General features: G+C 47.6%; 1 protein-coding gene across 6 annotated transcripts; it reads right to left on the reverse strand.

Moving 5' to 3' along the window:
* Positions 1-40: 40 nt before the first annotated feature.
* LOC138636216 (protein-methionine sulfoxide oxidase mical3b-like) lies at positions 41-15,196 on the reverse strand. 6 transcript variants are annotated; one of them, XM_069724127.1, is made up of 33 exons: positions 14,988-15,188; positions 13,764-14,107; positions 11,712-11,919; positions 11,444-11,560; positions 10,566-10,667; positions 10,213-10,368; positions 10,040-10,140; positions 9,382-9,639; positions 9,176-9,291; positions 8,958-9,084; positions 8,736-8,829; positions 8,235-8,382; positions 7,962-8,158; positions 7,702-7,802; positions 7,563-7,625; positions 7,211-7,381; positions 6,875-6,946; positions 6,701-6,787; positions 5,897-6,053; positions 5,211-5,305; positions 4,975-5,041; positions 4,486-4,831; positions 4,012-4,073; positions 3,878-3,940; positions 2,482-3,120; positions 2,111-2,403; positions 1,889-1,939; positions 1,557-1,796; positions 1,362-1,455; positions 1,132-1,182; positions 900-999; positions 742-815; positions 41-543 (listed from the first exon to the last, which is right to left on the reverse strand). In XM_069724127.1, the coding sequence occupies exons 2-33, from the start codon at positions 14,025-14,027 to the stop codon at positions 359-361; spliced, it is 4,899 nt and encodes a 1,632-aa protein (XP_069580228.1). In that variant the 5' UTR covers positions 14,028-14,107; positions 14,988-15,188; the 3' UTR covers positions 41-358. The 6 variants fall into 6 exon arrangements, 5 of the variants coding, with proteins under 5 accessions (XP_069580228.1, XP_069580223.1, XP_069580224.1 ...); XM_069724122.1 differs by lacking the exons at positions 41-543; positions 742-815; positions 900-999; ... (2 more) ...; positions 1,557-1,796; positions 1,889-1,939 and having other exon boundaries at positions 2,338-3,120; positions 6,875-6,943; positions 14,988-15,190; XM_069724123.1 differs by lacking the exons at positions 41-543; positions 742-815; positions 900-999; ... (3 more) ...; positions 1,889-1,939; positions 3,878-3,940 and having other exon boundaries at positions 2,338-3,120; positions 14,988-15,190.
* Between the last annotated feature and the right edge of the window lie 1,064 nt (positions 15,197-16,260).

Genomic DNA, 16,260 nt, shown 5'->3' on the forward strand with positions numbered 1-16,260 from the left:
CATCACTTCCTTTCAGCGAGCAGTGACATTTTATTGGCTGGAAACGCAGCATTTAAAAGTCGGCTAGCATGGAGGGCTACATGGCTAGCACCAGCCTGTAGCTAACAGGTTAGCGGTAGCAGCTACAACACGTTAGGAAACGTTTCTATCATCAGTTAGCATGTTAGCGTATAGCTTTGAACACGTTAAACAACAGAAGCTCATTCAGGGCGTTAGCACTGCAGCTAACAGAACAACGGCTCGTTGCTGCCATGACGACGCAGCACCACCATGACGGTTCTGACCGGCTTCAGAGAGTCCGATTCAGATTCAGTCCGGTCGTTCTGGTTCTCTGTGGTCCGACTGGTTCAGACCAGTTTCAGGTCCAGCTGAGACCCGGTCCTCCAGACACCAGAACCCGCTCCAGGTCCTGGTCTTCTTGTCGCTGCTGCAGTCTGCGTTCCTCCAGCAGGGACACCAGAGAGTCTCTCTGCTGCACCACCTGCAGCATCTCCTCCAGCAGCACACGCTCCTCCGCCAGCTGCCCCGCCCCCTTCAGGTGGTCTGTGAACAGGTGAACAGGTGAACAGGTGAACAGGTGAACAGGTGAACAGGTGAAGAGGTGAACAGGTGAACAGGTGAACAGGTGAACAGGTGAACAGGTGAAGAGGTGAACAGGTGAAGAGGTGAACAGGTGAAGAGGTGAACAGGTGAAGAGGTGAAGAGGTGAAGAGGTGAACAGGACTTTAAAGATGTGTTTACCGTCCTCAGCCATCCTCTCTCTGAGCTCCTGCTGCAGCCGGCTCTGTCTGTCCTCGAGCTCCAACTCTCGAGCACTGAAACACATCACATCCACACAGTCCTGGAGAACCGGGCCGAACCAGTCTGAACCTGCTGCAGGTCAAAGGTCAAATACTCACAATATCATGAGTTCAGATTCATATCGAACCAGAGAGTTCTTCTGCTGGACTAGCTGGAACCACTGTTGCATCAGAGGAGGGTTCTCTAGTTTACCAAGTCCTGCAGAGCCAGATGAACATGTAGTACTACAAAATACTACAGTACACTACAGTATTACTATCACATGTACACATGTAGAGTGAAGTATAGTCTAATAAAATGCAGTAAAGAACGTGTAGCTTGTGCACAGACCTCCCAGGTGAAGCTGCATCTCTGCGCTGTTGTTGTAGTCTCCCCAGTAATCTGACCGAAACACAGCACAGGTGAGTTCAGGTACATTTACAGGTGAGTTCAGGTACATTTACAGGTGAGTTCAGGTACATTTACAGGTGAGTTCAGGTACATTTACAGGTGAGTTCAGGTACATTTACAGGTGAGTTCAGGTGTTCCATCAGTGGGTTCCACTTAGTGTATTTTAGTACCTGCTTCTCCTCTCAGAGCTTTCTCCACCATCACTCCTCTCTCCTCCAACTGTCTCTGGTTCTCCTCCACCAGCTGCAGCCGCCGCTGGATCATCTGAGACACATGAGACAACATCAGTCCATATCCTCCTGGACCTGGTCTCTGTCCTCAGGTGGACTCACCTGGTCCTGGTCTCTGTCCCCAGGTGGACTCACCTGAGCCTTGTGGAGTCTCTTCAGCTCCTCCTGTTTTGCTTGTCTTCTGGCAGCTCTCTGAACCCGTCGCGTGATTTTGGCATCCAGGTCTTCGTCTTCGTCCTCCTGGTCCCTCTGGAACAAGGTCTCCTTCACACTGAGACTGGACGGCTCCTTCGGCTGCGCCAGGACACCCACCACCTCCGTGGGACATGAGGACTGTCCGTCCTGGAGGGGGACTCTGTCCTTCAGGGAGCGTCTCTGAAACGGCAACGAGATGGAGTTTACCTCAGAGACGGGACGTCCCACTGTTGGACCACCACAGACCTCAGAGGGATCCGATCTGTCCATACCTGGACGCCATATGATCGCCTGAAAGCCAGAGCGTGAGGGACGTACGCCGCCTGGGAGACATGAGGACACGGAGGACAGAAGACAGTCAAACTGAAGGATGTGGACACCATACAGACTACAACAAACACTGACCCACAGAGACATGTCCAGGTCAGTCCAGACCGGGACCGGGTCCCAGTCTGCGGTCCCAGACCGGACAACAACATCAGATCAGCTGGTACCTCCTGGTTCTCCTCCTCTTTGATGGAGACTCTCTGAATTTGGGCCGTGAGGTCGAACAGCTCCAGCTGAAGACATGAAGGACACTTCAGGTGAGACGTTAAACAGCAGCGGTTCGTTAAAAACAGCATGCTTTGTTCTGAGTGGCTAAGACCTCTGTTCTGATTAGCCGGTTTGCTGCTGTGCTCTGATTGGCCGGTTGGTATTCTGTGGATTCTTACGTGGTTTCTGGGTTTCAGTGAACACCTCTGCTCCAGCGTGGTCGAGTACAGGTCAGACCCCTCTCCTATCATATCTGGACACAGGAAGTACAATTATTACATCATCACAGTGAAGCCGCTCCGTCTGTATGAGCTTGATATTACACGATCACCTGTAGCTCTCCTCTGATTGGCTGTTTCTGTCTTCACCCTCAGTACAGGTAGAGTCTCACCCCTCTTCTTCTTCCTGTTTCCTGAGAATACAGACTGCCACAGTCCTCTGGCTCCGCCCTCTCCCACCTCCACCTGTCCAGGGAGAGGAGCTTCTCTGAGCCCCTTCAGCTGGTGGAGGATAGCCCCGCCCCCAGCCTGCAGAGGGGGGAAGAGGAGGTGAGGGGGGAGGCTGTGATCTCCTTTGTGTCTTCTTCTCCTCGTCCTCGCCCCCTTGTGCCCTCCCTCATCTGGCCCCGCCCCTCCCTCCTCTGACCCAGCCTCCGTGTCCTGCAGGAGGAGGGCCTTCTTCTGTGGCAGTTCAGGAGTGATGTCATCAAACGAACCCCGCCCTCCAGCAGCAGCTCGGGGGACAGGTCTCTGGGTAGCCTTCTCCATGACAACAGCAGGTGTGAGCAGAGGCCTGGCACACTCGTAATCAGAGGCAGAATCAGGTGTGGTGATGAAGGAGGCTGTGGAGGGTGTGGTGGCAGGGGGTGGAGCCACATGGGAAGGCGTGGGAGAGGTGATGGAAGGCATTGTGCTGGGGGTGGAGTCAGACTTCACAGGTGTGTCAAAGCGCTGAGAAGAAACCTCCTCCTCTGAAAGAGGGGGGGGGGGGTGAAAACATAAAACAAAGTGTGAAGTTCTGATTGGACAATGTGATTATTAACGTTTTTATTGTTTTCAGTTTGTCCATATAACCATGGTAACCACGGCTGCAGACGTGTCGACTTCTCAAACTAAAGTCATCTTATGAAGGACAACTGAATTCTGGGAAACATGAGCATGTTATTGTTATTATTACGATAATCAGTTTGAAATGATGATATAATAATACATTTTTATAATAATAATAATGAATTAGAATATTATTAAATATTATTAGGATAATATTTAATTATTATACTATCAATTATTATTAAAATAATAGGAAACAGTGTCGGGACTATTTTCAGTGACAGATGAATCCACATCTGAATGAAATCAACTTAAAGTTACAATTTAATTTTGAAAGTTGTTTTAAAACTTAAACTTTGTGAAGTTTGATTTTAATCTTTAAAAGTCATAAATATGTTTTTATATTTAAGTACATTTCTGGCATCAATGATCTTCCGTATGGCTGACTTCTTCACTGAAAAGTCAGAATGTTGACATAAAAAGGGATTTAGTTAAAAACTTTAAAATGTTAACATTTAAAGTTAAGTTATTTTAAGTTATTTAAAACTGGACCTCTGAAGATGCAATTTTCAAATTTTCCAAGTTTATATTAAACTTTTGATGAAACGTTAAAGGGATGAAAAGTTAAGATGATCCCAGTTACTATAAATGAGAGGTTTTATGAATGGCGTTTTCTACCTGTCTCTAATAGGAGCCACAGGCCCGAGTGACGCTCCATCGCCCAGGGGCAGTACTCCCCTTCTACCAGCAGGGGGAGACACACATCACAAACAGATTCAAACTACAGACTCACAAAAACAGCTTCAACTCACCATCACTGGACTCCACATCAGCACCTCCCTCCTCCTCCTCCTCCTCCATCTCTGAATCTGAGCTACAAACAGGAAACAGGATGAAGGAGGTCGCAGAAGTACGGATGACCAGCAAAACACAAAACTCTCACTTTGAAAATGAACAAAAAACAATCACCAGTTACATTTCATCAAACTGGAGATTCAAACATTTTTACCTAAAATCTTTACTTCAGAAGTCGGATTATTTAAAAAAAAATTATATCAACATTTTACTAAAAACAATTTTTTTAAAAGTGAGAATTTGAAATAAGATGTTATATATAAACACAGATTTTGAAAAACATTTTCTAAAACTGTAATCTTGACATTAACATAATTTTAATGTAAGAAAGTCAATTTGAGTTTTTCCTTTGATAAAATGTAAAATTAGACATAAAAAGTTTTAAATTAGACAAATAGGACTGTTTGATCCTCCAAACCGGTTCGACTCACCTGGACCTGATCTGGACTTCTTCGTCCACGCTCAGGTTAAAGCGGTTCAGGATCTCCTCAGAGACCTCCTCCTCTGCCTCCTCCTCCTCCCGTTCCTCCAACTCCTCCCCCTCCTCTGGTTTCTCCTCCTCCTGTTCCTCCAACTCCTTCTCCTCCTCCCATTCCTCCAACTCCTCCCCCTCCTCTGGCTTCTCCTCCTTCCATTTCTCCAACTCCTCCCCCTCGTCAGGCTCCTCTTTCAGCTCTGGCTCCTCTCCAGGCTCCTCCTCCAGCTCCTCCCCCTTCTCCTCCAGCTCAGGCTGCGCACTCCGGCCGTTGTTCTCCAGCTCGATCCTCAGGACAGCAGCTGCAGACACACCAACGTGGCCACACACACACACAGACACACACAGAAACACACACACACTAAAGCGCACATCGTTCCCGTTCAGGAGCATGTTCCCTGGAACACGTATGACGACTGGAGGACACGCAGGTGAGGCGGCTCACCTGAGGACCGCCGGCACTCGGCCCAGACCAGAGAGCCGTAGAAGGACGGAGCCGAAGACAGAGACTCCTTTGGAGACAAAGACGGACGTCAGAGACAACAAGAGACAATACGCAGAGTCACCATGGCAACCACCTGTCGGCACCGTGGTAACCAGCAGACTGGAAACAGTGGATCAGAACGGGGTCTGTGTCCAACGTGTCCACACTGCTCAGAGGACAGACAAAAGGTTTCTTACTGTTGATGTTTGATTGGATGCAGATGGAGTCGCTGTCCTCCGAGGAGACGGACCGCCGAGTCCACGGTCCGAGTGCAGGGGACAGAAGAACCTCCCTGAGACACAGAGACGAACGGGGACAGAGTTCAGAACAGGTCCAAGACAGATGTGGAGGACAGATGACAGATGTGGAGGACAGATGTGGAGGACGTGTCCCCACCGTCAGCCCCCCAAAGTGGGACTGAACTCAGCTGCTAGTCTTCAGGGGGACATTCAGTCCCACCTCAGCTTCAAACTGAGGTCATGTGACCGCTGCACTCTGATTGTCTGCTGAGCGTCCAGAAGACAAAAAAAACTTTGTGTGGTTGAAAATCATCTGGAGGGCGGTCACATGACTGTAATCAGATCACCGTGGTGACCAGCGAGACATCAGACTGGCAGCAGCGTGAGGACACATCAGCTGGAAGGATCGATCAGCTGATGTTGTTCATATTAATATTTGTATACTTTATTTAAATGAAACTTAGAGGAGGAGGAGGAATTGACAAATTGTCCAAAAGAATGGACAGCAGAGACATGAGACACCTGTTACAGACCCCGCCCACCTCATTTACTGAGAAATGTTTCAAATGTCAAACTGGACTTCATCCTCCCTGAGAGACAGGAGGACAGAGAGACAGGACAGACAGACAGGAGTACGGACTGACCTGTGTCCCGGTCGTAGGTGTACGTTGTCTGTCTCAGGGACACGCTGCAGGTGTCACACTGGAAACAGCTGCGATGGAAGAACAAACCTTCAGAACTGTGACGCTCCATCAGATAAACTCTCTGCTTACAGAAGACACACACGTCACTGCAGGACACCTGGGGACAGACACAGGGACAACATGAGGACATGCAGGGACAGAGACCAAAGAAAAACTGAAGGAACCATAGAGAACCTGAAGGAACCATAGAGAACCTGAAGGAACCATAGAGAACCTGAAGGATCCATAGAGAACCTGAAGGATCCATAGAGAACCTGAAGGAACCATAGACGTGGTTCCTCTGTCAGGTCACGCTGACACACCATGTTCTTCCACTTCACTTCGTCTGATGTCAAAGAAACAAAGAAATCCATCTTCCTGTTGACTCCCAATACGATTGGCTATCTGATCAGCCAATGAGATCACACCAGTGTACATATGGAGACACTTCATCAGAGGGACAGGAGGACAGACAGGAAGTTTAGATAATTGACAGAAGAGGAGCAATGCTGAGGCTCATGGGAAATGAAGTGTGTTAGGGTCAGAACTAACCTGATGGACAAACTGACTCGTGTTATTGATCACATGATTGACTCCCCGACGATCCACTGAACCACGCTGACCAGGACAACATCAGCCACAGGGCACAACAACTGCTGAGTCACACCACCAAACAGAACCAGAACCAGCAGCTGGACTACAGGGGGTCCAACAGGGTCTAACAGAGTCCACATCAGACCACTACAGACACCAGAGTCCAGCTACCTGCTCGTCTCCACTGTCCAAACTCTGACATCTGATCTTCTCTCGGAACCGAAAACTCATCTGCTGCTGTTGAAGAGTTCGTTTCTCCTGACAGAGACAGAGACAGAGGATATCAGGACAGAGACAGAGGACATCAGGACAATCCTGGTTCTACTAGGTTCTACTGGTCTTTACCGGTCTCCATGATGACGCCTGAACAGCTGCCACCTCTGAGGGTGGGGGGGGGCTGGAGGACGGCTCCTCCTGCTGGTTGATACAGGAAGTCCCACACATGAACGTCTCCAACCTTAACATGTTGTCATGATCACGTATGAACAGGAACATCCTCCTCTCTGACTCAAAAGATCTCAGTGTTTATGGATCAATAAACTAATTCAATCAATCGATACATCAATCAATGAATAAATGACCTCTGACCTCCAGGTTCAGTGAGGCCTCTTTCATGTTATCAGACACATCAGTAAACAGGAAGTGAACATGATTGATCAGAGATCAATCGGTCCGTCCCACCTGTCGTCGTAGAGCTGCAGCAGAAGAAGAAGACGTCCTGCAGGTCGACGAGTTCTCATCCAGTTTCGCCTGCAGCTGATTGGCCATCAGACGAACTCTAGAGCGACTGGCCCCGCCCACCAACACCTCCTCAAACAGCTGGCAGTCGACGTCACCATACAGGTCACATGACTAGAAAACAAGAGATGGTGTCAGATCAAAGGCCAGAGAGTCCTGGACGGAGCCAGGCGGGGTCAAACTGTACGAATCTTTCTTAAAGAGTCTCCGTCTTCGTTAACGAGTCTCTGTCTTTCTTAATGAGTCTCAGTCTTCGTTAACAAGTCTTTGGTCCTGATGGTAAGTGAACTCTGACCTCGGGCAGCTCTCGACCCGGCTGACTGGTCTTCCTCCTCTTGCCCAGAGCGCCGCTGTGCTCCTGCGGAGGCTGCAGGTTAATACCAGCTCACATCTGACAGAATGAGACAGGTGTGAAGGGGCGGAGCTACAGGTACCTTTGGGTTTCTCTTCCTGGACGGACTGGTTCCCAGTCTGCTGAGGAGGGAGGCCGGACCGATGAGAGCTGATCGGAGGTCGGCGCTGTGACTCAGGCAGCCTGAAAGGAACAGAAGCTGCTTTGCACACCTGGAGACACCTGGAGACACATCTGTCTCACAGGTGAGCAACCATCTTCTCTGTGTTTAAAAGTTCAACCCTGGGTTTTGTGTGTCCTGTAAAGAGTGGAGGAGGATGTGGGTGCAGTGTGTGGCCTCACCAGCAGGGGGCGGCGGGTCCTGGAGCAGCTGGTAGAACTGACTCAGGTACATCACCATGGACAGAGAGTCGGGCTCCTCCCCAGAACACATCTCCTCCACCGTCATCAGAGGGGAGATGCCCAACTCTCCTTCGGCCACGTCGAAGCCCAGTTGAGTGTTTTCTTCCACCGACGACTCGTCCAGAGACTCGAAGTCACTGAGGGGAGACAGGAAGTCAACACAAACCACAGAAGAAAACTCACCGCAGATTTTAAAGGACCAGACGTCATTACATCAGGTCGGGTCGCTGTCGGTGGATCAGAGCACACAGAGCCAGCCCGCTCTTCCAGGAAGTTGTCAGGTCACTAACAGCAACGCCATGGTAACCACAAGTCTGCTCCTGACACCAAGTCAGCAGCTCATTGGACCGAGAGAAGGACTCTGTGAGAGACGAGAACCAATCAGATCAAAGACATTTGATCACTGATCACAGCGATCAATAATCAGAAACTGAACTACAACACCGCCTCCGTCAGGTCACCCTGTGAACTACAACACCGCCTCCATCAGGTCACTCTGTGAACTACAACACCGCCTCCGTCAGGTCACCCTGTGAACTACAACACCGCCTCCGTCAGGTCATTCTGTGAACTACAACACCGCTTCCATCAGGTCACTCTGTGAACTACAACACCGCCTCCATCAGGTCACTCTGTGAACTACAACACCGCCTCCGTCAGGTCACTCTGTGAACTACAACACCGCCTCTATCCGGTAAAATAAAGTGAGCTCACCGTCTCTGAGGAGTCTCGGGGACGGCAGCCGCAAGACGTCCCTGCAGTCTGAGTTTAGCCCCGCCTCCTCTCCTGTGTCCACCAGGTGTCTCACCTGAAGCCACAAAAACATCAGTTCAGCAACAGGAGCAGCTCGAATCAAATATACAATAATGAACATAATAAATAAAAATAATAAATAAAGAAGCCATCAGAGAACAGAACAATAGTCACTGCGTTTACCTGGGCAGGTGTGACGGTCAGCGGGCTGATGTTCAGGTATCTGCTTGCTGGATCAACAGAGAACAGACTGATGTTCTTCTGCATGTTCTCGGGTGTCGTCTGAGGGAGGAGACGGTACAAACTCTCTCTGGAGGACAGACAGACAGACAGACCGTCTCCAGGTGTGTCCTGTCCAGGTGTATCCTGTCCAGGTGTGTCCTGTCCAGGTGTGTCCTCACCTCTCAGCCAGGATGTCCAGCGGAGCTCGACCTTGAGACCAACTTCGTATCATCCAGGATGAATCCAGAGCTGCCAGGAACCCTCGAGCAACACCTGTTCCCATAGGCCAGAAGGGCTGCAGACAGACAGGAGGAGAGACAGGTTATCTACCTGTCTGTCTGTCTGTCTGGTTGTATGTTTCACCTCCAGCATACACCTGTCTCACCTCCAGCAGGCTGTCTCCGACCAGTGTGACGAGCAGCTGGTGTCCGTGGCGTTGGCGGACCATGGCGGCGTTCTCTGACGCATACATGGAGGTGAAGTCGAACATGGCGACGTCCGGATGGCCGTAGTGATTCATGGCGAAGTCCAGAGACGGCAGCTGGTGATTGGTGGAGAAGTTGGCAGCCTCGCGGGCGTACGCCTGCAATGCATTCTGGTCCACGTTCCTGTGAGACAGGAGAAGCTCGGTGTCGGCGAAGTCCTGAAGGAGAGAGAACGAAGACGTTCATCATATCAGACTCACCTCAGTCTCAGGTGTCTGTTTACCTGTTTACCTGTACAATGTCTCCAGGTGTCTGTTTACCTGTACAATGTCTCCAGGTGTCTGTTTACCTGTACAATGTCTCCAGGTGTCTGTTTACCTGTACAATGACTCCAGGTGTCTGTTTACCTGTACAATGTCTCCAGGTGTCTGTTTACCTGTACAATGTCTCCAGGTGTCTGTTTACCTGTTTACCTGTACAATGACTCCAGGTGTCTGTTTACCTGTACAATGACTCCAGGTGTCTGTTTACCTGTACAATGTCTCCAGGTGTCTGTTTACCTGTACAATGACTCCAGGTGTCTGTTTACCTGTACAATGACTCCAGGTGTCTGTTTACCTGTACAATGACTCCTTTCTCCAGCAGACTCTGTTTCTTTGCCGTCATTACGAAGTAGTGCGTATCGTCTTTGTAGTAGACGATGTTCTCCAGGTCGATCCCTGAAACAGGAACATGTGTGAGCGTACCGACCAGGTGTGTGCGCGTGATGGGGGACCGTTTTGAGGACGGACCAGTTTCCTGTCGGAGTTCCTGGAAGAACCTCTGGTTGAAGATGAAGGCCACTCCACTGATCTCCTCCACTTTGGCGTCAGCGCTGGTGTTCCGGTTCTTGAAGTTGGCCGTGATGGCGATGGCCAGCTTCCCACGGAACTCTTTACGCCGGAAACCTGCCAGAGACACACTGGGACTTTCAGAATAAAATTATTTTATTTTGAAAAGTTTGTTGTAAGAAAACATTTAACCTTAAAGAGGAGTCACATTGTCAGACTTCAATCCACTTTAAACAGGTTATTGATTTCTGGACAGAATCTCCGACTCAGATCAGCACTGAGCTAAATGCTAACGATGCACGATGTTGTCGTACCCGGAAGTGTTTTCCTGCGTCCGTCTGCTCCGATGATGACATCAAACTCCAGCTGACTGACGGGGTGAGACTTTGGACTCACCTCCATCCTCCAGCCCACCTCTGGACAGGTAGACAGGTGGACAGGTAGACAGGTGGACAGATGGAGGGGTAGACGGGTGGACAGATGTACAGATGGACAGGAGGACGGTAACATTAACATTATTATTAACATTAGCATTCAAATTAACATTATTGTTAATATAAACATGATTAATAATTATATTATTATCATCATTATTATCAATATTAGCATTAATATGATTAGTAACATTATTATTAATATGAACATTATTAGTAACATTGGTGTCAATATTATTTTTAAAATTATTATTAATATTGTTAATATTATTAACATTAATATTAACATTATTATTCATGTAAACATGATTCGTATTATAATTATTAACATGAGTATTCAAATTATATTATTATTATTAACATTATTATCAACATTAATATGAACACTATTATTCATGATGAAACATGATTCATATTATAATTATTAACACGAGTATTAGAATTATTAACATTATTATTCATATTAATATTATTATCAACATTATTATTAACATTCCTCTTCCACTACTTTCAAATCGAATACTTTAACTGAATCAATAACTGCTGACTCAACACTTCCACTGATTTAAATACACGTCAACTGAAAACGACAGCTGCTCTTCAACCACTTCAGCTCCTTTCAGACCTCATCCTCATCTGACCTTTACCAGGGAGGTTAAAGGTTAGAGGTTAAAGTTGAGGCCAGTTGCAGTGGACCTGCCCAGCTGCCCTCGGACCCTTTAAACACCCTGCAGTGTAATAGCGTTGTGAGGACTCACGGTGGCGCTGCTGCTCTTCCAGAGGCTCCAGCAGCCGTTTGAACTCCACCTTCACATGAACTTCGACCCCCAGTAGTAAGGCCACCTTCAGCAGGACCAGCTGCAGCTGACGGATACCTGCACACAGGAGACAGGCGGTGGTGACCGCGGCGCCGAGCTGCTGGGATTGGACGGATCGGACGGATCAGACGGATCAGACGGGCCCAACGGATCGGACGGATCGGGCCCAACGGATCAGACGATCGGGCCCAACAGATCGCGGACTCACTGATGTGGTCGATGGAGCCGGCGCAGAACTTCCCGCAGAACTTCTTGGCGCCGAGGCCCCGCAGGTCGTGGATGGTGAAGGGCCACAGGTGGAGCACGTTGTTCCTGGAGAACGAGTCCCTCTTCTCCACCAGAACCACCCGGGCTCCCATGAAGCTCAGCTCCACCGCCGTCCTCAGACCGCACGGCCCCGCCCCGATGATCACACACTGACCAATCACAGAGCAGAGAGCAGCTAACCAATGATATTATTAATCATACCATACGGTGTTTTATATATACATATATATATATATATACATATATATATATATATATAGTGGTGTGAAAAAGTGTTTGCCCCTTCCTGATTTCTTATTTTTTGCATGTTTGTCACTTAAATGTTTCAGATCATCAAACAAATGTAAATATTAGTCAAAGATAACACAAGTAAACACAAAATGCAGTTTTTAAATGAAGGTTTTTATTATTAAGGGAGAAAAACAATCCAAACCCACATGGCCCTGTGTGAAAAAGTGTTTCCCCCTAAACCTAATAACTGGTTGGACCACCCTCAGCAGCAACAACTGCAATCAAGCATTTGTGATAACTTGCAATGAGTCTTTTCCAGCTGTGGAGGAATGTTGACCGACTCATCTTTACAGAGTTGTTGTAATTCAGCCACATTGGAGGGTTTTCCAGCACCAACCTCCTTTTTAAGGTCATGCCACAGCATCTCAATAGGATTCAGGTCAGGACTTTGATGAGGCCACTCCAAAGTCTTCATTTTGTTTTTCTTCATCCGTTCAGAGGTGGACTTGCTGCTGTGTTTTGGATCATCGTCCTGCTGCAGAACCCAAGTTGGCTTCAGCTTGAGGTCACGAACAGACGGCCGGACGTTCTCCTTCAGGATGTTTTGGTAGACGGTAGAATTCATGGTTCTATTTATCACAGCAAGTCTTCCAGGTCCTGAAGCAGCAAAACAGTCCCAGACCATCACACTACCACCACCATGTTTTACTGTTGGTATGAGGTTCTTGTTCTGAAATGCGGTGTTACTTTTACGCCAGATGTAACGGGACACACACCTTCCAAAAAGTTCAACTTTGGTCTCGTCAGTCCACAGAGTATTTTCCCAAAAGTCTCGGGGATCATCAAGATGTTTTCTGGCAAAAATGAGACGAGCCTTAATGTTCTTTTTGCTCAGCGGTGGTTTTGGTCTTGGAACTCTGCCATGCAGCCATTTCTGCCGAGTCTCTTTCTTCTGGTGGAGTCATGAACACCGACCTGAACTGAGGCAAGTGAGGCCTGCAGTTCTTTGGATGTTGTCATGGGGTCTTTTGTGACCTCGGATGAGTCGTCGCTGCTCTCTCGGGGTAATTCTGGTCGGCCGGCCGCTCCTGGGAAGGTTCATCACTGTTCCATGTTTTCTCCATTTGTGGATAATGGTTCTCACTGTGGTTCTCTGGAGTCCCAAAGCTTTAGAAATGGCTTTAGAACCTTTTCCAGACTGATAGATCTCAATTACTTTCTTTCTCATTTGTTCCTGAATGTCTTTGGATCTCGGCATGATGTCTATCTTTTGAGGATCTTCTGGTCTACTTCACTTTGTCATGCAGGTCCTATTGAAGTGATTTCTTGATTGAGAACAGGTGTGTCAGTAATCAGGCCTGGGTGTGGCTCGAGAAATTGAACTCAGGTGATAAACCACAGCTAAGTTATGTTTTAACAGGAGGGGGCAAACACTTTTTCACACAGGGCCATGTGGGTTTGGATTGTTTTTCTCCCTTAATAATAAAAACCTTCATTTAAAAACTGCATTTTGTGTTTACTTGTGTTATCTTTGACTAATATTGAAATTTGTTTGATGATCTGAAACATTTAAGTGACAAACATGCAAAAAAATTGGAAATCAGGAAGGAGGCAAACACTTTTTCACACCACTGTGTGTATATATATATATATATACACACACACACACGTTGTGAGGTTGTACGTACAAAACCATATGGTTTTATAGGTATAGTGTTGTTGTTTTGTATAGAAATATATTTAATAATCCTGTAATACGTACGGTGGTGTCTCTGCAGACCCGGTTCTTCTGGTACTCGTCCTGTGCAGCCCGTCGGTCCAGTTTGGCCCACAGAGCGTTGGCCCTCCAGTAGTTGAGGCGGCGTTTGATTGGCCGATACAGCGGCCTCTCGACGGCCCGCGGGTCCAGCTGCAGATGTTCACACAGCTGGCTGAAGGAGCGCAGCGCCGCCCTGCAGGTCGCTGCCGACACAAACTCATCGAACAGCTCCTGAGCTCGGCATTCTGGGTAAGACTCGTCTCCCATGGTGACCCCCCCAAGCTGCAGGGCACCATGGGAAGGGTGTCACCTGCTGATGATGTCACCGACAGACTCCAGCTCGCCCTCTGCTGGGAGACATCATGAAGACTCATCATGAGGAAGTTTTAAAATCAGTTACAGATGTTTCAAATAAAAGCTCAAATAAAACTAAATTAAAATTAAAACTCAAATTAAAATAACTGATAAAAAAAACATTTGCATGGATTCATAAGAAAATAAAAAAATTGTCAGCTTCAAAATAAAAGAAGAATTCAGATGTTCAGTTTCATACAACACACTTCCTGTTAGAACAGGAAGAGTTTCGGGTTTCAGGCTGAAGACCAGAATACTGATCTCTGATTGGAGGAATTTGATGCCAGTTTCCTGTTTGGAAAATACAAAATATAATCCAAACGTGTCATAATGATGTCACCATGTTGTAGTCACATGACCTGCTATCAGGGACAGTGTGTGTGTTTGTGTGTGTTTGTACAGAAACAAAGAGGCTCACAGAGCAGACCCATCTGTACCAGGCACTAACACACACTCGTCTTTCTCTCTTTGTGAGGACCCTCGTTAACATGCTGCACACCAGGAACTAGAACCAGAACTAGAACCAGAACCAGATGTTGATTTTTAATGAATGATGGTTTCCAGACAGAGGAGAAAATTCCAGAATATTTACATCATCACCAGAGACAAAACTCACAGAGGGGGTCACAACACACAACCTAAACACAAGTAAACACACAACCTAAACACAAGTAAACACACAACGTAAACACAAGTAAACACAATGTAAACACACAACATAAACACAAGTAAACACACAATGTAAACACAAGTAAACACACAACGTAAACACAAGTAAACATACAACGTAAACACAAGTAAACATACAACGTAAACACACAATGTAGACAAACAACATAAACACACCGACAATGAAATGAGAGAAGTACTCACATCAGAGCTGCTGCTGTCTGCTGCTCGTCTCCCACTGAGACTGCTGACCGCTGCCGGGGCTAATCCACGCTAATCACACACACACACACACACACACACACACACACACACACACACACACACACACACACACACACACACACACACACACACACACACACACAAAGAGAGAGAGAGAGAGAGAGAGAAATACACACAGAGAAATACACACGCCCCCTCACACTCTCTCAAACTCACATTGGTCCTCACAAAACTGACAAACAAACAAGTGTGTGACTGAGACTGGGGGGGCGTGGTCAGAGGTTAAAGAAGCCCCGCCCCCAGAGTGTCAGACAGACCTGATCCTGATCTTGTCAGTAATCTAAGAGGTAATGAACTTAACAAGGGCAGCAGCCAGAGATCATCATCACCATGATGATGAAGAGCGGTCACATGTTCAGACTCAGCAGCGCCACCGTGAGGCCTTCAGATTCACTACAACCACATCATCTTTATCACCGTGAGGCCTTCAGGTTCACTACAACCACATCATCTTCATCACTGTGAGGCCTTCAGGTTCACTGCAACCACATCATCTTCATCAGCGTGAGGCCTTCAGGTTCACTGCAACCACATCATCTTCATCAGCGTGAGGCCTTCAGGTTCACTGCAACCACATCATCTTCATCACCGTGAGGCCTTCAGGTTCACTGCCGGTTGAACTGATTTAATGTCACAGAACATTTGAACATGATTTAAATATAATTAATCAATCAAATGATCAATAACGTGTTGAGAACATCAGTTTATTGATGCTTGAATCTTCGGCTGTAAAATGTTCGTTGTTAAAGGATGAGTGTGGAGGACTCGGTGCCATTTAGTGGTGACGTGACAGATTACAACCAGCTGACTCCTCTCCAACATAAACAACTGGAGATTTGATTGACAGACAACAAATAATCAGGTTATGTTTGAGGGACGGACCATAGAGGGTCGAATTAAATCCAGAACCAGGACAATGAAATCTAAAATCAGAGCTTCAGTCTGAATTCGGGGTGCACGGTGGTGCAGTTGTTAGCACTGTCACCTCACAGCAAAAAGGTTCCGGGTTCAAATCTGGTCCTGGGCCTTTCTCTGCGGAGTTTGCATGTTCTCCCTGTGCTTGCGTGGGTTCTCTCCGGGTTCTCCGGCTTCCTCCCATCATCCAAAAACATGCACCTCAGGTCAGGTTACCTGGCGCCGCGCTAGTGGCAGCCTGCTGCAGCAGCTCCCCCCCTGAAGGCCCCCCTGCTGT

The sequence above is a fragment of the Brachyistius frenatus genome, unplaced genomic scaffold (genome assembly GCF_029030835.1).
Source record: "Brachyistius frenatus isolate BFR_SWC_R1_liver_20210118 unplaced genomic scaffold, ASM2903083v1 Contig_362, whole genome shotgun sequence".
NCBI classification, from domain to species: Eukaryota; Metazoa; Chordata; class Actinopteri; family Embiotocidae; genus Brachyistius; species Brachyistius frenatus.